The sequence below is a fragment of the Pungitius pungitius genome, chromosome 9, assembly GCF_949316345.1.
Source record: "Pungitius pungitius chromosome 9, fPunPun2.1, whole genome shotgun sequence".
NCBI classification, from domain to species: domain Eukaryota; kingdom Metazoa; phylum Chordata; class Actinopteri; order Perciformes; family Gasterosteidae; genus Pungitius; species Pungitius pungitius.
The window spans coordinates 21,039,000-21,064,456 of record NC_084908.1 but is presented as its reverse complement, the minus strand read 5'-3'; the positions used below and the strand labels follow the sequence as shown (position 1 = coordinate 21,064,456).

Here is a 25,457-nt window from a genome sequence, read left to right as displayed (position 1 = left end):
AAAAACCGACACACTTTTCCTTCCAGCCCTCCCTGCCCCCCCCCCCCCCCCCCCCCCCCCATCAGCTGCCGCACTCTGTCCAATCAGTGAAATGCAATTAGCATATGTTGAGGATGCCTCAAGGCAGGGGTGTCAAACTCATTTCACCCACTTTGACCGAATAGGGAGGGGTGGCGATCCAACCGGCGATCCGGACGCCCCCCCCCCCCCCCCTGCGGGCCGGATGTGGCGAGTTGGACACATCTGGATGGTATATCAAGTATGCGCTGGTTTGGCCGTCGCCATCTTGATTTTTATCAACCAGGGAACAGGAAGCGACCGTTTGAGAGACGCAGTACGATACATGCATTGATCAAGAGGAGGAGGCTATAAGTCGTAGTTTCTCATGGTCACTACAGAGAATTCAGCTTTAACACGTGAAGCACAGGCTTCATTTCTCAGATCTGGAGGTTTGGCGCCTGGTTGAAATGTTGTTAAAAAGAAAAATATGTTTTGCAAAATGAAAAAAACGTCAAGAGAGAGAGAGAACTTTTCCTTTCCAAGAATCCTCGAAATATTCTCGTGTCAGCCACTCATCTTCTTCACTGCTTGTCCTTGGAGGGCCGTGGGGGGGCACCGGTTACCCGAGGAGGACCCCGACCTTGATACGAGCTTCACCTTTGAATTGGGTTTTGATCAACGGTCGTCGTGGACTCTTGGCAGCAGACAGGAAGCCTCCTTGAGGGGAACCAGGCGTCCCGCTGGGCCCTGGGAACAAAAGGGTTATTACTTGCGTGGCGTGGTTTCTCTCCCTCTTTGATTGGCCTCCTCGCCGCCCCGCTCCTCGGTTCTCGTGTACGTGGGGAGTCGTCCGAAAACACACCAACAGAAAGCAGCACTTCGGGGGGGGGGTCTCACGCCTCTCAGAGAGTTTCTCCTTCTGAGCCGTGGCAGCGGGATGTCGGATCAGAAGCACAAGCCGCCCGTTGATTTACATCCTTTTAATCACACTGGCGTCATGCGGCGGTCGGCTTGTGATGTCTCCCACCTGGCGCTGACCGTGCCAGGGCCGGACCCAGCTCTTATAAACAAGGTTATTAATGTTCACGAAAGATCGAAACACACGTAACCGTGTCCTCCAGGACCTTCAGCTGGCTTATCTGACAAAATAAAAGATAAAATCCAACATGAATGTGTGTCCTTCGTCACCAACCACATTCAGACCACACCCCATTTCACCCTGAATGTGTGTCTCTGTACAACCAGAGAGCCACTGTGACACGGCAGCAATAATAATAATAATAATAGAGGGAGGAAGAGAGAGAGAAAAGACACTGGGGGGGGAGGGGAGGTTTATCACCTAATTGCCCCCTCAGGGATGAAAAGCTGGAAAACAAATGACGAGCGACGGAATAAGCGAGAGCACTTCCCTTCAGCACTTGTTGAGATGTTGCATGATTAGTGACGAGGCTTCGACCCTCGGGGGAGGGGTGGGGGGGGTTATTGATTTGTACTGAACTCTAAAACTAGCCGAGGATCATAATACCCAGAAGGCTTTAGGAGCTACTGTTACTTACTCTTGTGGAGGGGGTCGGCCGCTCGGTGGTGGCTCATTTCTCTGGACGAATCGGCGATGGGAACGAACGGCGCTGACCAATCAGGGCCGAGCTTTGGTTGCTTAAATAAGAGCAGCTGGTGGAACTATCATTAACCTCAATTGTTCTATAGAGGATAAAAGGCTCAGTGGAGTTATGGTGATCACGTCTTTACACCTTAAATTAAGCGCATGTTTTAAAACGCCACACTTAGATTTAATAAAGAAATAACTGCTTTTTGAACCCCCCCCCCCCCAGCCCCCCAGGCCTCAGCCTGCCGCGGCCCTACTACATGGCCGACGAGGATGACGAGCGGCCCTTCATCTGCTCGCTGCCGGTGGACAACGGCATCATGTCCTGCTCCGACGTGCCGGCCCGCCGGGAGGGGGGGCGGACCTGCTGCCTGGACAAGGACGACGCCTCGTACCGCCGCTCGCTGGGCCTGAGCCCAGAGCCCCCGGCCAACGGCAGCGCCAGCGTGGGGGGCCTCTGCGTCAACTGGAACCAGTACTACACGCGGTGCCACACCGGCTACAGCAACCCGCACAAAGGGGCCATCAACTTCGACAACATCGCCTACGCCTGGATCGTCATCTTCCAGGTGGGGGGGGCGAATCACAGATTTGAAAAAATCGGAAAAAATCTATAAAATAAATGTTTTCTTCTGTAAAATTGTTACGGAATTGAGTTATTTTACCTTAATTTTACGGTTTTTGTTTGGCTGCTGTCATTTAACCGTTATTTTACATGATTTGATTGTAATTTAAGAAAACAGTGAAAGTTATTTTTTCCGTAAAAATATAATCTTTTTTTACAGTATAATATATTAATTTACTTTCTGGTGACACGTTAAACAGGAAGATACATATCTGATATCTCGTAGCCAATAGCGTAGCTTAGCTTATCTCAACAAACTACATTCTAAAGCTCCGTTATTAACACGTTATTTTCACGACCATCAAAGCATTGGTTCATCGACCCCCCCAGCTGTGGACGGCGTGGTTAATTCCCCTGTGACCTTTGCCCCCGACCGCAGGTGATCACTCTGGAGGGCTGGGTGGAGATCATGTACTACGTGATGGACGCACACTCCTTCTACAACTTCATCTACTTCATCCTCCTCATCATCGTGAGTCACACTCGATGCCGAGTCACGCCAGGACCAATCAGAACTGTGGTTTCACTTCAGCCTGAATATGTAGAAAAGGGATTATTCACCTACGTAAGAGGGAGGAAATGTCCCTTCCAGATGAGTCAAACCTTAAGAGGGCCAGGAGACCTGGGTTTGTGTCCCCTGTGAGACATTTTGGAATTACCCCCCATGAATGTTTTTAGAATGTTTCTCTCAAAGCGTAATTAATGAGGCAGTTTGGCGAAAGTTTGTAGAGTAACTACACACACACACACACACACACACACACACAGAGAAGCTGTATCTTCTTACATACTTTAGACTTCTTGTTTTTGTTGCCAAGCTACAGACGACTGGAAAGAAAAGCTGTTCCTCCCCCTCTTGGTCTCTCATTGTCTCCCTTTCTCTCCCACCTGCATGCAGACACACACACACACACACACACACACACACACACGGGCTGTCAGTGTCATAGTTAAAGCTGAGCTGGATTCCCTGAAGAGCCCTGCCCCCCCAACGCACCCCTCCCTCCCCTGTTCTGATAAAACTCTTTTTAATTCCAATCCGTTAGCTGCTGTGTCTGTGTTTTGTGGGCGAGCGATGAGGCGTGTTCCCCCTCAGTATTATTTATTTTTTAACCCTGTCAGAAAAGCGTGTACGTGTGCATGTGTGTGTGTGTGCATGTGTGTGTGTGTGTGTGTGTGAGTGTTATCATAATGCAGCGTGACTGCCAGTCAGTACTTCTCCAACCCGCGGCCGTCTTGTCTTTTTATTACACTTTTAATTGCCTTTCCTCAGATTCCGACACAATCCTCTCTCTCTCTCTCTCTCTCTCTCTCCCCCCCTCTCGTCTCACCTTCGCTCCCTCTTCAATCACTCCGCCTATCTCGCTAGATCTGTCACTCCTCCCTGAGTGACGGATCACTCCTCCACGCTGCTAACCCCCCCCCTGATTCCTGTTTTATCTCCTCCAACACATCCCCTCAGCCTCCCTGTTATCTCCCCTCCCTCGGTGAGGCCTCCTTGGTCTGTCACTCTCCTCGTTATTCTCAGCTATGCAAACACAAACCGCTTATTAATAAGCGTCTGCGTCTTGACCCTTCCTTTCATCCGCAGTGTGCGTTAAGCGGCGGCGGCTCGCTCCTCTGGTTTGATTGGCAGGATAATTCTCATAATTCCAGCGGTCATCTCCACCAAAGCTGCTCCTCTGGAGTCACATATAGGTACAGGTTGCATCAAAAGACCTCCTGACTGTGTAAGGAGTTGAGGTCGTCATGGTGACGTCACCTTTTGGTTTGAAGCTCTGAGTTTGTCCCTTTTACAACAGATGTATGTAAGTGACCACATCTGGACAGAGGGGCATGTAGAGACCTGTCAATCAGCATTAGGCCCCGCCCTAGAGCATCCCCTCTTCATGGTCTGTTTGACTCTAAATGGATCATCATTCACTAAATGAACATCATGCTGCATTGAAGAAGACTTGAAACTAGCGACTGAGACCATAAACTCATGTTTACAATGTTCACTGAGGTGGAGAAGGAGACATTTTAGTTGTGGGGCTTCAGGGTCACAGATGGTCATCGGTAGAAAGGACGTTTTTTGATGTGAAAAAGTGGAAGAGGGAAAGGGAGCAAGGACATTTCTGTGGAGTGGAGTAGGACTTGAAAAAGATGGAATTAAACATGATGAAATTGGAAATAGGAAATAGAGTGAAGAGGGATGGGGGGTTAATAGGAGGGGTCCTGAGAGGAGAGTGCATGGTGGGAGGGGAGGAATCAGGAGGTCATGGTGGTGATGGGACGGCGGAGAGGAAGTGGCTACGTGACGCCTCTTTGACCCTAACCCAGCAAGACCCCCAAACAGAGGCAGCATCACCCCCCCCCCCCCCTCAATGTATTCACACACATAAGAAGTGCAGGAATATCTTCAATGAGTCACCACTGTTGGTTGGGTGGTGCCCTCATGGCTCTTGGCAACCAGTAACAGGAAGTGAGGCCAAAACAAGGAGATGAAAGACTTGCGGGTTGGTGCATAACATTGGAAACTAAGACAGTGAGACAATGGACAATAAGACAAATAACATGTTCAATTTACAACTCTAAAACACAGGTCACTGTTATCCACACACTATTCCACTCGGTAAGGCTAAAGCTACTAAACAAATACACACAGGTCCCAACTCACACACACACACACACACACACAGGTCAACACAACCCTCTAATTGTATTTCAGCGGCTCCAGCAGTGTGGGTATAAATATTAGATCCTTAAACCGGCTAATTATGGGTAGATGAGATCTTGAACTGTCATTAGACTTTTTATCCAGTTTGAGTTGTGCACATATAGATTCTGAAGGATTCAGGAGTATCTTTTGCAGAAATAGATCCTCTAAATCCTCCTATAGAAACACATTACTACATTTCATATCGATGAATCAACCTCCAACTGTTAGAGCAGCTGAGAGCAAGATAGAAACCAAACTATCACAAGGGGTTTAATGCAGCAAATTCAATTATGAAGATGGGTATTATAAAACAAAACAATTACAACTGTATGGATGGCTCAAACAACCAAGATTAAAAACAATGAGGAAATGGTTCGAACTCATTACACTGCATTGATTTCCCCACAGGATCCAAACACAGAGAACAGAAAGTCTTCATCATTTTAATTTATAATCTGAACAAATGTCTGCAAACACCACGATAGCGATGAGCGTTTCCAGCCCCTTAGAGTTGTGGATTCATTTAAAGGGACAGTAAAATTCCTCATCCCGCTTGTCCAGATTTCTGTGGATATAAAACGTCTTTTCTTTTATTGTTGATATTCACAGTTGACTTACTTTATAACCTCCGCCTCGTATCACCTCATTATGATTCTTTAAATCGAGGATCCCGGTACGTCTTTGACTCCGAGTCGTCTGAGAAAGGATGACCCCTTTGACCTAAAGAGCTTCCCAACCCCGTAGAGTTGCTACTCAGTTAGCCTGCATTGACCATAGTCTTCTGGGTGTATCGTGTGCCGTGTGAATGGGAGGTGACCTAAGGCCACAGAAGAAGGTGTTTGGACTGGAGGCAGCTGTTCAGAAACTGACCTCCTACAGCTTGCGTTACTTCGTTTTCAGATAGAACATTGCTTGTGGCGGGCGAAAAAAAAACGCTCTTAAAAACGGTGACATCCTCCCTCCTAGATCGGTTCCTTCTTCATGATCAACCTGTGCCTCGTGGTGATCGCCACCCAGTTCTCCGAGACCAAGCAGAGGGAGCACCAGCTGATGCAGGAGCAGCGAGCGCGTTGCACCTCCTCCTCCACCCTGGCCAGCGAGCCGGGCGACTGCTACGAGGCCCTCTTCCAGCTCGTCTGCCACATCCTGCGCAAGACCCGGCGGCAGGCGGTGGCCCTCTTCAACGCCCTGCGCGGGAAGCCGCGCGGCTTCCGTGGCGTCGGCCGTGGCCGAGGCGGAGGGGGGGCGAGGGAGAGGAAGGCCAACGGGCGGGAAGGACGCGAGAGGAGAGCGGCGCTGAGGCGGGGTGTGTAACCGTGAGCGTCTGCCGGTGGCGTCCGGACGCACGCCGTGAGCACCGACCCTTTTACCACCCTCCCTCTGCATCCTTACAGGTCCACCCTGTCCCCACGGTAACAAACCTGGCCACGCCCTCAACGGCGCCAACAGCTGCACGCAGTGCGCCGCGGCCCTGTCGCCTGCCGAGGGGGCGGGGCCGGCTTGCGGCGAGGGAAAAGAGGAGGCGGAGGAGGGGGCGATGGAGGAGGCGGACATGGAGGAGGAGAAGGACCGAGGGGGGGCCGGGGCCTTCAGTCCCACCAAGCGGTGCAGGGAGCTGTGGCACGACACAAGGATGAAGCTGTGGTCCATCGTGGAGAGCAAGTACTTTAACCGAGGCATCATGATCGCCATCCTGATCAACACAATCAGCATGGGCATCGAGCACCACCAGCAGGTACACAGCCGTCTACCTGTCCCCATGTCCCCCACACACTGTTATCCTGTCCCCCACCTTTCTGAGACAGGCTCTCTTTGTCAGGTCAACCAGATGGTTTCACAGTGTCTTCACACTCACACAAAGCACGTCAAGACATGTCCGACTGATTCAGTGGATCTGCACAAAAGAGGAATATTACCAGAAAACACCTGCATACAGGTACAGGACGACAGGTAGACAGACAGGTAGACAGGAGTTATCAGGTGGGTTATCAGGTAGATAGACAGAAAGGTAGACCATTTACAAAGATGAGTTTATTCAGGACATAGGAGTTAGTTTAGAAGACAGGTAGGTAGGTAGGTAGGTAGGTAGGTATGTAGGAAGGAGGAAGACAGGTAGGTATAGACACCAAAGAGACTAAAAGAAGTTAACCCTGGTTCTATGATGTCACCCTATTAACAGCTCTTTGGGAGGCTGATGCGAACTTTTAGTGTAAAGACGGATCTGAGGGAGGTTTCCTCCATTAGTCATTGTGCTAGAACAAATGTTGTATTTGTGCCCTCGTTATTTATCTAACGAGCTGTGTTGCTATCGAGTTATTGCTCCCCAATTAGTGAGTGAGGGGAATCGATAGCTTTAAAGACCTAGGGTGTCCTCTGTCTGTCTGCAGCTGTTTATCTGTCCCTCAGCGTCCAATCTCCTTTGTCTTACCTGTTGTATTTTAATAGCTGTGTGTTTGATACCATGAGTTAACATCACCTCCCCTTTGGCTCTGATCACACTCGTCAACATCTCCCAGCGGTCTGCCAACTTCTTTCTGCCTATTTTCTCTCCCCCCCGTTTCCCGTCACCCTGTTTGTGCTTCCTCTCCATCAACGTTGCTCGCTCTCGCTATACCATCGCCCACGTACGCACGCCACCGCCGCAGTGGTGGGTCGTCTCTCATCTCGGGGGCGGCTAAAAATAGAGAGAGACACAAAGAGGGAGGCAGCGAGAGAGAGAGAGTCTGTTCGGTCTGTTTGGCAGACTGGAGTTGTGCCCCTTCCCTGTCAGGGGCTTCGTCCGTGTCATCGCTGCGATCCTCGTCCACCTGTCCTGCTGCACCTGTGCTCCACAGTTCCGTTGCTGTGGGAACAACAGATATGAGCCAAAGGTTTTTTTTTAAATGACTTTAGGGTGGCAGTCAGCGCGATTGATCAACATCACAGCCAATGGCAGGACACCAGGAGACATTTTTAAAAAGTGATTTTATTTTAAAACAAAGTAGACAGGTAAGAAGACGTACAGGTAGATGGACATGTAGACAGCTTGATACTAGGAAGATAGATAGGTAGATACACAGATAGCTAGGTATGGAGATAGATGGCTAGACAGGTTGATACCAGGGAAATGACAGGTAAATGGGTAGGTAGGTAGACGGGTAAACAGGTTGATACTGGGAAGATAGACAGGTAGATAGACAGCTAGGTAGACAGGTAGATAGACAGGTAAACAGGTTAATACTAGGTAGACAGATAGATGGACAGCTAGGTAGGTAGTTAGGCAGGTACTTTGAGTTTGAACATCATGTGAAATATAAACCACTGAAATCATCAACAAAATATTTGTTCTTTGGAACATAAATTATCAAAACAACACGTTGACTCGCCGAATGTCCCTGAGACACTGTCAGAGGGACGAGTGATGGACGGCCTGTCGGCTTCCACTGGAGTCACGATGAAGTGACACCGCTGAAGGTTTTAAATGGAACTAACCGCTCTGAGAAGTCGCAGCGTAGAGGACGTCCATCACAAAGCGCATCACAACTCTCAGCCTTAGAAGACATCGTCGGCATTGTGATCTAAACCCCCCCCGCCCCCCACATTGAGCAGGACTGCCAGAGAGAGGGGACACTTCAGAGGACTGAACAGATGTTTGTAGATAAATAATCCAGCAGCGTTATGGGCACTATGGAGGTCGAGCAGGAAAGGGGGGGGTGGGGGGGGTTGATTGTCTTTCTCTGCCGAAGCGTCGAGATTAAAACCCGAAGCGCCCTTGTGGCCGTCACATGCAAATCAAGAGATCACAGCGGAAACAGAGCGGTAATAAAAGCCAAAGTAGGTCAGAGAATTGAGAAATGTAATCATCATTTGTGGTTTTGGAGGACAGGGAATCGATCCACAGGAAACAGGATGCTTCTGAAAAGAAGCTCCTGAAATCAATGTGAAAAGTGAAGAACCCACAGCCAGAAGGACGAGTCCTAACGAGAGGCCGTCTGCATCCAGGACAGTTATTAACACTGGAAGACTCTTATTGGAGACATTCTCCACTCTGCACACACAGAAAATGATGACTTGTACTTGTGTCTGTGATGGTTCCACTTTACTGAAAGGTATGCATGACTGGATGTTAACATACATTTTACATTTATGTTTTTATTCACTCTTACTTTGTTCCGTCCATCCTTCAGATCTGATCTCAGGTCTGCAGTAATGAGACCAGATCTCCAGAGGCTGCAGACTGGGTTTGCAGACCAGCCGGCACGTCGTTACCGACGTTGGTGGACACGCATCATTAGCCTGCTTTCCCCCACTGCTAAACACTCATTAGTGCTGATAAACACACACACACACACATACAAATATAGTTACTGTAAAAACACACACACACATTACTTGTTGGTTTTGGGGCAGTGAAATGTCAGAGGAGACTTTCCAGAGAAGCTCTGTGGAATAGTGATTGTGCCAAATTTAGCCCCTGGTGTGAGTGTGTGTGTGTGTGTGCGTGTGTGTGAGGGTTAGCATGTGTGTGTGTGTGAGGGTTAGCATGTGTGTGTGTGTGTGAGGCAGACAGAGAGACAGGAACTCAAAGGGTGTCAGAGACGGACATTGATGCACACTAACAGCCTGAGACGCACGGTGAGTTAAACAGGGAGAACGACATTGTGAAGTTGGTTTCTTTTCGTGTTAACAAGTCTTTGTGGACTTGTTTGAATGCTGACGGCACATCCAAGTTCTAATTTCAGATATGTGTAACACACACGGCTCCCTTATTGGCCGAGTCCGCTGGACGTGGACACGGAGCTGCTTCACCCCGCTCAGCAATACCAGCAGCACTTTGTACTGGCATCACTGGCTGTGCGTCCTTTGTCCTTCCCCGTGCCCTTTTCCCCAATCAATTTAGAGCATTCGATCGGGAGTGTGGGGGGGTGGGGGGGGGGGCAGAAGTAGACAAAGCCAGGAGGAAGAAAAAGAAAGAACAAAACGATAGATGGAGGGAAAGCGAGAGCTGAGAGCTCCTTTAACTTTCACATTTTCTAACCAGAAACACATGTGTGTGTGTGTGTGTGTTGTGTGTGTGTGCGTGTTGTGTGTCTATCGACGAGATCGGCTCGCAGTTTGTGGGTTTATGAGATAATGAGCGAAGGGGACGGTGATGTTCCTGCTGAAAATGTCCTCTCGCCCGTCCCTTTCCATTCGCCTGTCTTCTCTCGTGACACCTTCCTGTGGCCGTGCTAACAGCGCCATCGACGCTAACAGCGCCATCGATGCTAACAGCGCCATCGATGGTAACAGTGCTGTCGGTACTGTGGTCTGAAATCATGTACAAATAAGAAACAATGTGGCTGCCCACCTGCTGCAGACATTTGTACCTTGTGAACCTTGTTTCCTGCTCTTACTCACTTTCCTCCTTTCCTCTTCCTCTTCTTTCTCCTGTCTCTTCATCCGTCTCCCCCCCCCCCCCCCGTCAGCCGGACGAGCTCACTAATGTTCTGGAGATCTGCAACATCGTCTTCACCAGCATGTTCTCCCTGGAGATGATCCTCAAGCTCACAGCGTTCGGCTCCTTTAGCTACCTGAGGAACCCCTACAATGTCTTTGATGGAATCATCGTCATCATCAGGTAATATATATATATATATATATATATATATATATTTATATATATATATATATATATATATATATATATATATATATATATATATATTTATATATATATATATATATATATATATATATATATATATATATATATATATATATATTTATATACGTGTGTCTATATTGGACCAAATATCTTTCTGAAATGTGGCCTGAGGTTTTTCACGTACTTTCATCTGTTGACTGTTGAATTATTCATGTGGTGTTTTGTCACATTGTCGTTGCGTTGTGCGTGATTGAAATGTACCACCTGAATGTGTTTGGACGCCGCGGCGTCAGACAGCAGGTTTCTTTTTTTCTTTATTGTATTCGCCCGTAGCTTCAGGTGAGCGGCTGTGCCTTTGATCTTCCAGCTTTTTATTTTATTTTCTAATTCATCTGGCTGAGCCCGTTTTGTCTGTGATCCCCATTATAACCCGGAGATCAAATACCAATCAAAGCGACTCAAACCGAGCGAGATCAAATGTGCTGCCCGTCACAGAAGCTGATTGAACATATGTGCGTCTGTCTTCTTTCTCTCGCTGCTCTTCATCAGTGTGAATGCCCTCAGATATTCATACTTGTGGCCCCATTCAGTGTGCCGATGCCATTCTGATGTGCTCAGAGGGGCCTTTTGATGGGCACCATTAGATCTGGGGCCCCTGGCCTGTGGTGGCAGGCGGAGTTCATCCAGAGCGCTAACAAGCATCAACACTCCTCACACGTGCTTTATGTGCAGCCTCTTTCTCTCTCAAGTTGTGTCCCACATTTGTCTTCTCAGCGTGTGCGAGATCGTCGGCCAGTCGGACGGCGGTTTGTCCGTCCTGAGGACCTTCAGGCTGCTCAGGGTGCTGAAGCTGGTGAGGTTCATGCCAGCTTTGAGGAGGCAGCTGGTGGTCCTCATGAAGACCATGGACAACGTGGCCACTTTCTGCATGCTGCTCATGCTCTTCATCTTCATCTTCAGGTGAGGTGATACGTCTTGTGTGTGGATTTCTTTAGACGGGGGCATTACTGAACAAGCCTCAGAGGCAGAGGCCCGAGGACCCAGACAGCCAGGGGCCCTCTGGCCTGCACGAAATGTCCATAAATAGGGAAGAGGTTATGACCATAAAGAACAACAAACCACTAGAAAGAAAGGAAAACCATCTGCAAAGACAACTCTTAAAAACTAAAAATCACTACAAAGACCCTAAAAAACACACACAAAGGAAACTAAAACTAAAGGAGACACAAAACAGCCACAAAGAGACGCACAAGAGCCGCCCCCACCCTCCTCCTTCCTTTCTTCCTGCTCACTTGCTTAACAAGGTGACGCTGAAGAGCAGAAGATGGCGGTGCTCTCGGCCGCCGTTGACCTCGGGCCAGGAGTAACGAGCCGACGCTCCAGGATCCGGTCACAGGGTTACAGGCTTGAACATGCAGACACTTGAAGAAGTGGAGCGACGTCACAAGCAAAGACATTTGCAAATCCCGGAGCGGAGACACAGCGGCACTCTGAGGGCCGAGGAGGTTCCTCCTGCCCACGATCAATGGATCCTTGCTGTCTTTGATTGCTCCTCTTCCTCACTCATCTTCCATTTCAGCCAGTTCAATTACAAATACACACGCACAGGGTCCAGTTATTGGGACTTATATACCTTTACATTATTTTCTTTGGACAACACGGTTATTGTAAAGGCTTTGGGTTTAGTCCTCTGAGAGAAAGAGATCTTCTGGTGCCTCTATGGAGAGTTTCATACCCGTTGCTATATCAAATCCTCATTCATGGATCAGTCACAGCAGGTGGGGGGCTCTGCTGTTGTGTTGCAGCATCTTGGGGATGCACATCTTTGGCTGCAAGTTCAGCCTGAAGACGGAGACCGGCGACACGGTGCCGGACCGGAAGAACTTTGACTCGCTGCTCTGGGCCATAGTCACTGTTTTCCAGGTACTGAACACTGCATGTACACTCCACCTTGTGAACATCTCAAATTTACTACTACTCTGAAGTGGTGCTTGCGTGTCTCAGATCCTGACCCAGGAGGACTGGAACGCAGTGCTGTACAACGGGATGGCAGCCACTTCCCCGCTGGCGGCGCTCTACTTCGTGGCCCTCATGACCTTTGGGAACTACGTCCTCTTCAACCTGCTGGTGGCCATCCTGGTGGAGGGCTTCCAGGCTGAGGTACGCCAAGTGGACTCTTAATCTTATTCATTAATAACCTTTTAGAAATGCTAATTTGGCTCAGCTTGCAGCAGGAGACGTGACGTATTTCAAATGATCTCAGGCTTGATTTAGAAACCACGGACATGCAGGAGATCAACAGGCCTTTGCTTCTCCATTTCTCACCAATGTTCTGGAGGTCAAATTGCTTTTACAGGTCTGTCAGCTCTTCAAAGTTGAGCTTTTCTCTACATGAAGTCCTCCTCGAAGGACAGCCTACCGTTTTGAGAATGTGTCGAGAATACAGAGATTCAGTTGGGAATGAAATATTTAAATGAATGATCTAAAAAATATATAAAGTTACTGTGTCACTAAGTAACAACAAATGTATGAACATTTTTCTTAATTAAATTCTTTTTACTAGATGTTCAGAGAAAACTGAGTAAAACATTTATTTCGCACTGTAAAAAATGGTAATTAGAGTATTTACTACAGTTATGATATTCATCAGCAGTCACAACACAACAGCAGCGTGACTTTCTGAAGCCAGATGTCGTCATGGAAACCAGTGGAACCCCAGGCCTTCAATCAGATGTCTGACTCACAACGAGTTATCGGTGATGCAACCCAGCTGATTCTTTGTGTTTCCATCACAGCGTTATCACCTTCATCAGCGAGGAGGAGGAGGAAGGGATCAGCTGGCTTTTTATTAATCTATTAAGAAATGATATCAGCGCTGAGGCAACTTACTCCACCTCCTCCTCCACAGACCCCCTGGGGCTGATGGAGCACAGGGTGTTTGGGTGGACCGTGATGACCTCCAGCAGGAGGTCCAGATTCAGATCCAATCTATAAACAGGAGGAGCTCCATGTAACTCCATGTCTCCCCTCTTACCCCCCCCGCCCCCCCAGGGTGATGCCAATCGCTCTTATTCTGATGACGACTCCAACTTTGACGAGAGTGAGAAACACGACTCCATCAAGTTGTCTGGTGAGCGGGCGGCGTGTTGGCGGAGGGGAGGAGCCTATCGGGGGGGGGGGGGGAATTATTTGGCTAAAATGCTGAGGATTAAGTAGAAATAATGAGAGTAAAGTAAAAATATTTTGCATACATTTGACATCCCATATTGAGAATTAAGACAAAAAGCTGGATTAAATGAAATTCTATGTAAACTGGGTTTAAACAAACGGACCCAAACCGAGTTCTTTCCAAAATGGGAAAAGTATGGATCTGATTAATATCACAATTTACAAACCAATCTGAGCCCTTTCCATTGAAAGAAGGACCTAAAATACCCAACAGATAGAATGTTAACGTTTGATGTATATTTAGTTATTTAAAGCACGTTTTGTAAAAGTTTAATGTTAAACTGGTGGGTTCCGAAAGGAAACCACAGATAATCCGATTCATGTTGAAACGGAACAACAGGCCAACAGTCTGCTCGTTTAATCCAGCACTTCATGTTCATGTTCCCAACCCCAAAATACCACAAGCTTACAGAATAAAGGCTGATCTGTGTCTTTGGACCCGGGGCGGTCCAGACGGGGTTAAACAGGAGGTCTCAGTGTGAGTGGGCTTCTGCTGCAGTGAAGACTGGACCCCTGCAGTGGTCCTTCTCAAACCAGCTTCCTTTTTAGAAACATAAACGTCTTCTTCTAACTGACTCTTTTTAAAACTCACAACCGGTCCCACGGCTTTCTCCAGCTTGTGATTCCAATTGATCACTTGTTAAAGCTGTTTGCTCTCTCTCCAGACCCAAGGATCTGCGCGCTGACGCCCAACGGCCACCTGGAGCTGGGCGCCACCTCGGGGCCCAGGAGCTCCTACTCGTCGGGGAGGCGGAGCTTCACCACGGAGTCGCGGCAGAGCAGCGCCATGAGCCTGGGCCGGAGCAGCCTGGAGAGGCGCTCGCTCTCTCTGGTACTCAAGTCCTGCATTCTTTGCATCGCTGCTTTCACAGTCATGTTGGGCTTTAAAGGGGAGACTTATTCGCTTTTTCGTCATTTATTATGTGTTCAGCCTAAACTGGCCTGGGATGGATGATCCCTTATAGTGAACAGTAGTTTGATCGTATTTCATACTGAGATATTGATCCAATACGGGGTGTTTGCCAGGACATCAAACCCAGAACAAGAAAAAAGAGTGCGCTTTTATTTTCTCATCTGTCTTCCTATTATTGCAGCTGCCTTTTCAAAATAAGATAATTACATTAGAAGTCGAGTGGGAATGCGTCGGTGTCGAGCCCAATGAACCAAAACTCAGAGCTATCTTCAAAAAGGTTTTAGCTCAGCATCCAGTTGCCATGGAAACTCGTACTAATTGACTCCCCCCACCCCTTCTTCTATGTGTGTGCAGCGGCAGAGAAAGAGAGAGGAGGCGTGATGAGGGGTTGAAGGAAGAGATGGGAGGGGGGGGGGGGGGGGGGTTGTAGCTCAGCGCTGGGGGGGCAGGTGAGGGAAGCCGGTTACACACTCTGAGCGCAGAAGTAAGACGCGCTGGAGATGAGAGTTTGTCTTTGATCCGAAGCTTCTGGTCCCTTTGATGAGAGGAATCGGTTCCGTCTGCTTGTTGGTTCAGACGCTTTGGAAACAATCCGACGTGCATCAGTCTGATTGTCGGGTTTACTTAGGCCCATGTGTCTGATGGAATGTAGATAACGCTGCGTGAAGAAAGGGAAGTTAAAGATCTCCTTTTCACATAAACAAGTAACAGAAAAAACTCCAAAGAGAAATGAAAGAGATCATCACTGAAACTAAAAGCTTCAAGCGAATGTAATCTACTGCATGAAGATATCGAAATAATTTTGTGACCCAATATGTGGAAGACATTTTAAAAACATGTTTTAAGGTGCCAAATCCAAATGATCATCGCAATAAGCAGCCATATTTCACACAAGAAGAAGAAAGAGCCCAAAGAAGTGCATTGTGGGTAGGACTCCGCCGCCGTCGGTCCGATGTGGAGCGGAACAAACCGGCCTGGCAGTAACGCACAGGGCGCCCGGCGTCCTGTACGGGCTGCGCCGCCGCTCCACCACGGTTCCTATGGAGACCGGTACAGCGGGAGGGGGGAGGGAGGGGGGGGGGCGCCGGCTCCGACTGGCGGCGCGTACGGTTCCGGGGGCGAAGCCCATAATTAGTCTTGTCAGGTGGAGAGGATCAGACATGCAGAAAACAAACAGAAGCCGATGTAAACCTGCTGGCAGCCCGCTGGTCTGAAGCTTTGTGCGTCGTTTGTTTGCTTCATGTATCCATTAATGAATCATGATGCTGATGCCACAAACACCCAGGAGACCGCTGCTCAGGTCAAAAAAAACAATCTCATCCAAGTAGTTTCCCGTGAAGCTGGAACAACATTTAGAGAAGACAGTGTCTGACAGATGCAAAGCATTTGGTCATGTTTCGTGAGCTAGAACCGAGTGAACAGAAGTAGAGAAGAACGAAGGCCTCGTGGTCTTTGGACCCTCCTTCGCTGACGTACTGGGACACCTTCACTGTGCAGGGTTAGCGGGATGCTAACTGATGCTAACCACCCTGAACTGCTGTGTTTCTATTCCAGCGTCACGCCCGCAGTCCCAACTACCACAACTGGGGGCGCCCTTTGCTCCCGCAGTCCACCTGGCGGCGCAGGTAGGTCTACTTGCGGTAATGATGTCGTGACTGTTACCGCGGAACCTTTCCTGTCTGCTCAGCAGATCTCCTCCTGATTGATCACCTGATTGGTTGTGGCGCGCAGGTCCTGCTCCAACAGTCTGGGCCGGAGGAGCTACGGCTTCGGTGGAGCTCCTCTGGTGGGGGGCAGCCTCCGCGTGCACGGCACCCGCTCCCCCTACTCCTACCCCCACGCCGCCGAGCAGGAGTCCCTCCTGTCGCAGCCGCCCCCCCACTTCTGTCACGCCGCGCCCCCCCACCGCCCGCCCCCTCCGCCGCCGCTCCTCTCCTCCAGACACTTCCCGCCCAGGAGCGACCGGCGGGCCCTTTCCCTGGAGCACCCGGAGCTGCTGCGGGGGGGCGGCCGCCCCCCGGGCCCGCCCCCGCTCCAGCCGGACCCGGGGAGGAGGAGCGGGTCCGGCGCCGGGGCGTCCGTCGGCGGGGGGTCCAGTTTTGGCACAGACCACCGGGACTGCAACGGCAAGACGCCGGGTCCCCACACCCAGGTGATGGAGGTCTTCCCTCAGGTCAACGCGCGCAAGGACCGAGCGGACCTGGACGAAGAGACGGATTATGTGAGTGGCAACCACAATGATCCCGAGGTGATTCGGGGGGGGGTTATTGCTCGATATTGGATTCCTTGTAGGTGACGATAAGGTGATATTGGAAAACACAAGGAAACATAAATCCTAATAATCGTGGCAGTTTGGGTGCAGATGAGGCAGCGGCATCGGTCTTTCTAACCCTCTCCGCGCTCCTTTTATGAGCTTGCCAGAAAATAAATCCAATAATTGAATAGCTTTTAAATCATCTCCTCATCTCATATTCTCTTTCCTCCAGAGCTGGTGCTTCCGCGTCCACAAGATGATGGAGGTGTACAAGCCGGAGTGGTGTGAATCCAGAGAGCAGTGGTCCGTCTACATGTTCTCGCCTCAGAACAAGTGAGTGGACGCTGTCAATCAAACCCCGTCCAACAACCGCTACAGAGCTTCATGAGTTAAAGCTGCATCATCTCTCCTTACCAGCAGGAGGCGACTCCTCTGCTCCCATAGACGTCTATGAGGAAATGACTCTACTTCTGTGTAGTGACCAGCAGGGGGCGACTCCTCTGCTCCCATAGACGTCTATGAGGAAATGACTCTACTTCTGTGTAGTGACCAGCAGGGGGCGACTCCTCTGCTCCCATAGACGTCTATGAGGAAATGACTCTACTTCTGTGTAGTGACCAGCAGGGGGCGACTCCTCTGCTCCCATAGACGTCTATGAGGAAATGACTCTTCTTCTCTCTTGATTTATTCCCTCTGTAAACATCTCAATCTCTAGTTTCAGGTCTTCTTCAATGCTGCATGATGTTCATTAAGTGAATGATGGTCCATGTGGAGTCAAACAGACCATTGAACAGGGGTTGCTTTAGGGCGGGGCTACACAATGATTGACAGGTCATTTCCTATAAAGGGTTTGTATGCATGTTTGTTTTGAGTGTTGGAAAAGCTCAACACAAGACTTCCCATCCACAATATTTTCCTAAACCCAAAGACGTCATTTAGTCCTCTAAACTCAACCTGGCCTGGTCTGATTCCTCTGTATCTTTGTGGAAAGCCTCTCCAACAAAACAAGTGACGTGTAAAACACCTCCACCTCCTCTTTAAAACCATTTGACGTCGGTCAACCGAAGACGTGCAGCCGAGCGCGAGGCGTCTCTCTGGATTCTACCCGCCGGGTTTGAAGCACCGGAACCAACGTGAGCCGCGCGTCTCTCCTTCTCCTTCGCGTCTGTCTCCGTTATTGCGTGTTCCTCCAGGCAGCCCGAGAGGCCCCTGAAGGCACCGCGGAGATCATCTCAGGGCCTCTCCAGGGGAACCCGGGGGCCCCCGGAGCCGAGTTTTTGGCATCTCGGCAGGTGGCATCTGTCAAAGGCGGTGTGTTGGAGGAGTGTGTCAGTGTGTGTGTGTGTGTGTGCGCTGTGTTGCTCTCGGATGACTCTGTGCTTGTGCACGTGGGGGCGAGCGAGCATATGTGTGCTCCTCAGCGTGCTTCTGCTCCAACAAGTGGCATCCGGGAAGGATTTTAAAGGAGCCGGTGGCTCTGATCGATATGGGGGGGGGGGGGGGGGAGCGGACAGGTTGATTTATTGACCCCCCCAGAGAGCAGGAGCAGATATGGCTGATAGATGTGTGAGGGCTCTCTCTAGGCTCAGGATAATAAACACTCTGTTTGTGAGTGGGCCCGATCTATCCTCAGCCCCCGTGATGAGTCAACTCCGTTGGGACGAAACCAGGGGGACATTTCTTAAATACTTATTGGAGCCCTGAGAGGAAGGTGAACAAAACATAATTCATCATTTATAACTTTTTGTTTTGTTATTTTAATTATTTAGAACACAAGGTAGTGGCGCACTTTAGCCTCGTGTGGCCAGAATCAGTATTACAACAATAATAAAGCGTGAAGCCGTGAGTCTGATAAAAGTCTTTTGATGCTTCACTTTTTTTACCGAACACATCCTGATCTCTGGTTTGATTCAGTTTGTCTTTGGTTTTATTTCGAAATATATATATATATATATCAGACAGAAGCATGCTGGGTAGTGGAGTGGCCTCCGAGCCTAGCTGGGTTAGCTTAGCCTCCACCTGGTGCCCTCTGGTCCTTCAGCTTCCCTTTCCGATGTTCATGGATGTGTTCTGTGAAATGCCACCACTGATCAGCAAGAAAGGATGTAGCTAAGCACGTGCTGTCGGTCATTCACCGAAGCGCTATCTTCTTCTTCTGTGTTCAGGTTCAGACTGCTCTGCCAGTCCATCATCGCCCACAAGCTCTTCGACTACGTGGTCCTGGCCTTCATCTTTCTCAACTGCATCACGGTGGCTCTGGAGAGGCCCAAGATCCTGCAAGGCAGTCTGGTGAGAGCTGTGTTTCCGGGTCCCTCTCATCCCTGGGTGATGCTGGGGGGGAACGGGTGGAGCGCTCTTATAGAGGTCTATGGAGACCTCTGATGAGCTTAAAGAGTCTAAGACTTGAGAATTAGTTCCATTCACAGTGTGTTGGTCCACTGACCAAAACAATTGAATTTCTTATTTGCCACCTGTATCTGAAACAAAAAATGTTAAATACTTCAAAGAAGTATGGCATCGACGCACTTTTCTACCAGGCAGCAGGAACGTCTCCTTCAAAGCAGCTTTTCATGTAAAAACAATAAAAACTGCTCTTCTTCACTGTCTTTCGCCACCTCTAACTCCTCCTCTCCCCCTCTCCTCCTCTCCTTCTCTTCCAGGAAAGGCTCTTCCTCACCGTTTCCAACTACGTCTTCACGGCCATCTTTGTGACGGAGATGACCGTCAAGGTAAACTCGTCTCTCTGCTCCACCTCTTCCTCTTAGTCTTGTTCTAGTCTTCCTCTGTGCTCCACCTCTTCCTCTGAGTCTTGTTCTAGTCTTCCTCTGTGCTCCACCTCTTCCTCTTAGTGTAGTTCTCCTCTTCCTCTGTGCTCCACCTCTTCCTCTTAGTCTAGTTCTCCTCTTCCTCTGTGCTCCACCTCTTCCTCTTAGTCTTGTTCTCCTCTTCCTCTGTGCTCCACCTCTTCCTCTCATCTTCTTCACTGCTCCTGTCCATTCATTATTTTTCCTCACCTCTCTGCGGTCTCCGTCTCCTCCTCTCGCCTCCTCATTTCCTAGCTGGTTTCTCTATCTCCTTCCTTATTTCCCTTTTCATCAGCAGGTTTTTTCCCCTCTTGTCGACTCTTGGCCACCAGCCAGATCATGAAGTTAATTAGAAGGTTATCGCTATCACCGATAGCTTCTCCTGGACACACACACACACACACACACACTCTCGTTAATCCACCGGTCTGCTGTCCAGTCGGCGTGAATGAAATGTAGATCCTCACGGCTCAACCCCCCTCATCTCCTCCCGCCCTCGTATTCTCAGGTGATTAATTCCATAATCGCTTCTGTATCCGTCCTTTATCGTTTGTAATGCGCTGCCTCGGCCTCGTCTTCTCATGTCACGTGACGAAGAGTCTGCAGCATTGACCTCCACTCGAACCCACGGAACCTTCTCAAAGGCCTCATTCAGCAGCTCGTCATTAACCTCCATGTAATTACTTTATGAGCCGTGTGGAGACGCATCATAAAATATGAAGAGCAGCCTCCGGTGGATGTTTATTCACTTATTCCATTAGTTTGTTACCTAATCTGTTGTTAATCTGTCAGTCGGATCGCTCTCTGACGAGCTCCAATTAAACACAGTTTCTTCTCCAAGACACACACTGCTTCCCTGTCCACACCTACACACACCTACACACAAACGTAGACACACACCTGAGTGCTAGAGATCAGTGTAAACAGCATCTCCTGCACACAGCGGGTTTGATTATGAACATCAAGCTGCAGTTCGATCCTGGAGGTGAGGGGGGCAAGAGGGGTGCGGGGGGGTCATTACACCCAACCGTCATTACGATCAGAGTCGGCAGGACGTGCTTTGTGAGGAAGGTGTCAAGAGGTCAAAGTTCACCCATCAGAGAGGTGTCCTGCTCGTTATGCTCATGATGTCGTTTGAACAGTTTGAATCTAAAGGGACCGGTCTGGTTGTTGATGGGGGGGAAGGGGGGGGAAGGGGGGGATGGGGGGGGGGAATCGACCCGCCGTTGCTGGTGTTTCGTCCCGCCGATGTCTGATCCTCTCCCGAAGGGGCCACTGGCTGTTAATAACACGGCGGTCGGGTTGTGGTTCGGCCTGTCACAGCATGACAGAAGGCCCGCGGTACAGGAAGTGACAGCTGCTCGCGCCTCGGAGGACGGGTGAAATATTACCCATGATGCTCATGGCTGCAGCTCCGGACCGCGTTGGCTGTCGGATGGCGTTACGAAGACTGACCGTCGCTTTCTGCAAACTGACGACTTCAGTTACAGCTCTGATGTGGCTGAAAGTCTCTTTCCTTTGTTCTGCCCGCGATGGAGTGGTCGAGCAACCACACGGCTCCCATCAGCCTTCTGGACCAGGTGCCTCCAAGGTTCAGTCTCATTCCTAAATTTCGCCACCTCGTGTGACCTCGAACATCCACCACCGTGAAGCGGCGCTGTGGGCCGATCCCAAACAGGTGCACAAACCCCATCACCACACCCTCCTGCGCCTCCATCGCTCCGCCTTCCTCCCTCTTTGCTCTCTCTGGTTTTCACGAAGAGCACCTGAAGACGTCAAAACACAGCGCAACTTTTCCTCCAACGTCTCCAACTGTTGAATGAATTCCAAACTTTCTGTTTCTTCTCCTGCCTTCCACGTCTGGTTCCTCGGGATGACAGCCGTCTCTCTGTTTCCTCCCCCCTCCCGTTCTGGTGCAGTCCCCTCTGGGGGGGGGGGGCTATACCATCTATAGCTGTAGAAGAGGATGAATGTAAGACAAAAAGTTACAAGGTGGCACCTGCATCTGCTGAAGAGTCCTGCTGTGCCCTCAGAACTGGAGCGTCTTACCTGGGATGAGAGCAGAGGCTTTTCTGTTCTGTGGAAGCCGTTTGACCGCAGTGACACTGAGAGAAGCTCAAGGTGTCCACCCTTTCCACTGCGTGGGAGACCTACTCTGCTCTCTAATCTTCTCACATCGTGGTTTAAGAGCTGTCTTTCTTCCCTCTTCTCGTCAGTGTGGATTTAAAAGCTCCTTCACTTTCCTCTCCTCTGTCCTCCTCTCCTGCAGGAAGGAGCCGACAGGAAATGAAATGAGACGTCCGAGGATCAAAGTATGTGTGTGTCTCCTCAGGTGGTGTCCATGGGCCTCTACCTGGGGGACAAGGCCTACCTGAGGAGCAGCTGGAACATCCTGGACGGGTTCCTGGTCTTCGTGTCTCTCATCGACATCGTGGTGTCCATGGCCGGCGGGGCGAAGATCCTCGGCGTCCTCCGAGTCCTCCGGCTGCTCCGGACGCTCCGCCCCCTCAGGTGGACATGTTCCATACCATTAGCTTAGCATAACGACTGAATAACAATGAAAAACGGCGAGGGGGGGTTGTGCTGGACTATTTCTTTGCTCAGACCAGTGCTGGTTGCCTGGCAACAGCTCTGAGGGCAGATTAAAAAACATCTCTTCACTTATTAAAGTATTTATGACATGCGGTTGAAGGCGGTCTTCCTCTGGCTTTGAGCCTCTAAAAGGAACTTCAGCTCGAGAGGAGCTTCATGGGCGGCTATTTAAAACCTCTCAGGACAAATTATCCATCTGAACCCAAGATCAGATAAATGTAGAAACTACATTCTGTGAAGCAGGTGGTTAATCTTCTCTCTGATCCCCCCCCCCTTGCAGGGTGATCAGCAGAGCTCCAGGCCTGAAGCTGGTGGTGGAGACCCTCATCACGTCCCTCAAGCCCATCGGCAACATCGTCCTCATCTGCTGCGCCTTCTTCATCATCTTTGGTATCCTGGGAGTTCAGGTAAGCTGGAGACAGCCCGGTCCCCCCTGCCCCCCCTCTCCCCCCTGTCCCCCTGTCCCCCCTGTCCTCCCAGTCCTCCCGATCACAGCCGTATCTCTTCGTTCCTCTTCTCCCGTAAACAGGCAGCGTTCAGCTGATGGATCTTAGAGATAAAGGATGAAAGGAGAGAAGCTCATTCTTCTCCTCCACGTAGTGAAGCAGCTTCTTTCACTTCATAAGTCCTGTAAACACGGCGCTCACTCCGCTCATCCTATTTTTAACATCAGTGCATTTCCCATCTAGTTGTCAATCCCGCTTCACATTAATATTCTCTCTCCTCTTCTGCATCCTGCATCCTGCATCCAGCATTCAATGCGTTACAATTGATTGAATGATGAATGATGAATTAAAAAGCTCTTCTCTCTGGAGGAGGATCCACCCTGTTGATATCATGTGCTTCCACTCACAGCAGCTAATTATGAGATGACTTCAAAAAGCACCATGAGAGGCTCGGGCGTGTTGTCATCACTTCATCTGAAACGTGTGTGTGTGTGTGTGTGTGTGTGTGTGTGTGTGTCCTCACAGCTCTTCAAAGGGAAGTTCTTCTACTGCGCCGGCTTCGATGTGAAGAACATCACCAACAAGTCGGACTGCCTGGCTGCCAGCTACCGATGGGTCCATCACAAGTACAACTTTGACAACCTGGGACAGGTACGAGGGACAAACAGGCAGCTGCTCCTCCGAATGTAGACATGTAGAATGTGCATGTGTTTATTTAAAAGCTCATATATATAATATAATATATATAAATATGAAGGTGAATGCTCAGCTACACGTGTGTCCTTCAGGCTCTGATGTCCCTGTTTGTCCTGGCCTCCAAGGACGGCTGGGTCAACATCATGTACCACGGACTGGACGCGGTGGGGATCGACCAGCAGGTGATTTCTCTCTCACACACACACACACGGGTCCAGACATGTCCCGCTCTGTCCACATGTCCTCGAGCGGACCTCCTCTCAGAGCCCACATGTCCTCCCCTCGAGGCGTCAACAGACAGAGAGCCGGCGAGCTTCTGTACAAAGGGTTTGTTGTGCGTGATGTGTTCGAGGAACGTCGTAAAGATGGACATCTGAGGACGCCAGTGGGTTCAGGAGGCCGTCGCCGTCGTCTCTTCACATGGATGACCGTACAAACACAGAAGGACCGTCCACATGATCACCCACATCGTCCCAATCGGTCCCTGTCTTTGTCTCTCTTGCTCATCTTTCTTACACCTTAATAACTCTACCCCCCCCCCCCTGCAGCCCCTGACCAACAACAGCCCCTGGATGCTGCTCTACTTCATCTCCTTCCTCCTCATCGTCAGCTTCTTCGTCCTCAACATGTTCGTCGGCGTCGTGGTGGAGAACTTCCACAAGTGTCGGCAGCACCAGGAGGTGGAGGAGGCCAGGCGGCGGGAGGAGAAGCGCCAGCGCCGCATGGAGAAGAAGAGGAGAAGTAAGGGGAGGGGGGAGAGGGGGGGGGGTGCAGGCCTTGGAGGACGTGGAGAAGGAGAGGGAGGACAGGGGAAGGAGAGGGAGGACGGGCTGGAGGGAGGACGGGGGAAGGAGAGGGAGGACGGGGTGGAGGGAGGACGGGGGAAGGAGAGGGAGGACGGGGTGGAGGGAGGACGGGGTGAGGAGAGGGAGGACAGGGGAAGGAGAGGGAGGACGGGCTGGAGGGAGGACGGGGGTGAGGAGAGGGAGGACAGGGGAAGGAGAGGGAGGACAGGGGAAGGAGAGGGAGGACGGGCTGGAGGGAGGACGGGGTGAGGAGAGGGAGGACAGGGGAAGGAGAGGGAGGACAGGGGAAGGAGAGGGAGGACGGGCTGGAGGGAGGACGGGGTGAGGAGAGGGAGGACAGGGGAAGGAGAGGGAGGACAGGGGAAGGAGAGGGAGGACGGGGGAAGGAGAGGGAGGACGGGGTGAGGAAAGAGGAGACATTAAATGAAGGAAAGGAGATAAAAGCACTCGTCTCTTTGCTCATAAATGTTTCCGTCCTCAGAATGAAATGTCCTCCAGTGTGACTTATCAGCTCTCTGTCTCTGTCCCTCTCCGAATGTCCCCCAGCTCCACGGTACCACGCGTCATGGTTTAGACTCATTTAAAGCTCCTTCTCACATTCATCTAACTTCTCTTCACATCACACTTCAAGTCCTTTGTTTTCTTGTCTCTTTGCTCTTTCGTCCCTGCGGCATAAATAAGCCATTGAATCAATGCCACCTCTCCCCCCCCCCCCCACCCCCCCCCCTCTCCCTCCCGCCCAGAGGCCCAGAAGCTCCCCTACTACGCCTCCTACGGCCACACCCGGCTGGCCATCCACACCTTGTGCACCAGCCACTACCTGGACCTGGTCATCACCTTCATCATCTGCATCAACGTCATCACCATGTCCCTGGAGCACTACAGCCAGCCGCGGGTGAGGACACGCCCTCCGGGGGAGGGGGGGGGAGATCTCGATGGTGGTGGAGCTGGTGCTGGTGGTGCACCATCTGGGAAGGCTTTCCCAGAGGCAGACCGCCAACCTGCTGATCAGATCCAGCAGCATCATCACCCGCCAGCAAGCAGAACATTTATCTGGAACAAGAACATTCGGGCTGATTCGGGGCCATTAGTGACGTAGAAGGTTCCTCGGAGGCGGAGATGCTTCCAGCAGGAGTTTGATCAGTGACCAGAGAGGAGTT

General features: G+C 50.4%; 1 protein-coding gene across 1 annotated transcript in view; it reads left to right on the top strand.

The window, feature by feature from the left end:
- LOC119217854 (voltage-dependent T-type calcium channel subunit alpha-1I-like) overlaps window positions 1-25,457 on the top strand; it is a 70,092-nt gene that overhangs the window by 34,349 nt on the left and 10,286 nt on the right. The window contains exons 8-28 of the mRNA XM_062564490.1: window positions 1,833-2,175; window positions 2,611-2,703; window positions 5,899-6,238; window positions 6,327-6,667; window positions 10,380-10,531; window positions 11,333-11,518; window positions 12,364-12,481; window positions 12,563-12,718; window positions 13,610-13,688; window positions 14,452-14,618; window positions 16,254-16,324; window positions 16,431-16,920; window positions 17,186-17,286; window positions 19,119-19,242; window positions 19,614-19,682; window positions 22,090-22,268; window positions 22,630-22,756; window positions 23,321-23,446; window positions 23,584-23,673; window positions 24,040-24,232; window positions 25,041-25,192. Coding sequence (XP_062420474.1) covers window positions 1,833-2,175; window positions 2,611-2,703; window positions 5,899-6,238; window positions 6,327-6,667; window positions 10,380-10,531; window positions 11,333-11,518; window positions 12,364-12,481; window positions 12,563-12,718; window positions 13,610-13,688; window positions 14,452-14,618; window positions 16,254-16,324; window positions 16,431-16,920; window positions 17,186-17,286; window positions 19,119-19,242; window positions 19,614-19,682; window positions 22,090-22,268; window positions 22,630-22,756; window positions 23,321-23,446; window positions 23,584-23,673; window positions 24,040-24,232; window positions 25,041-25,192 — 3,697 coding nt within the window. The remainder of the gene's footprint in view (window positions 1-1,832; window positions 2,176-2,610; window positions 2,704-5,898; window positions 6,239-6,326; window positions 6,668-10,379; window positions 10,532-11,332; window positions 11,519-12,363; window positions 12,482-12,562; window positions 12,719-13,609; window positions 13,689-14,451; window positions 14,619-16,253; window positions 16,325-16,430; window positions 16,921-17,185; window positions 17,287-19,118; window positions 19,243-19,613; window positions 19,683-22,089; window positions 22,269-22,629; window positions 22,757-23,320; window positions 23,447-23,583; window positions 23,674-24,039; window positions 24,233-25,040; window positions 25,193-25,457) is intronic.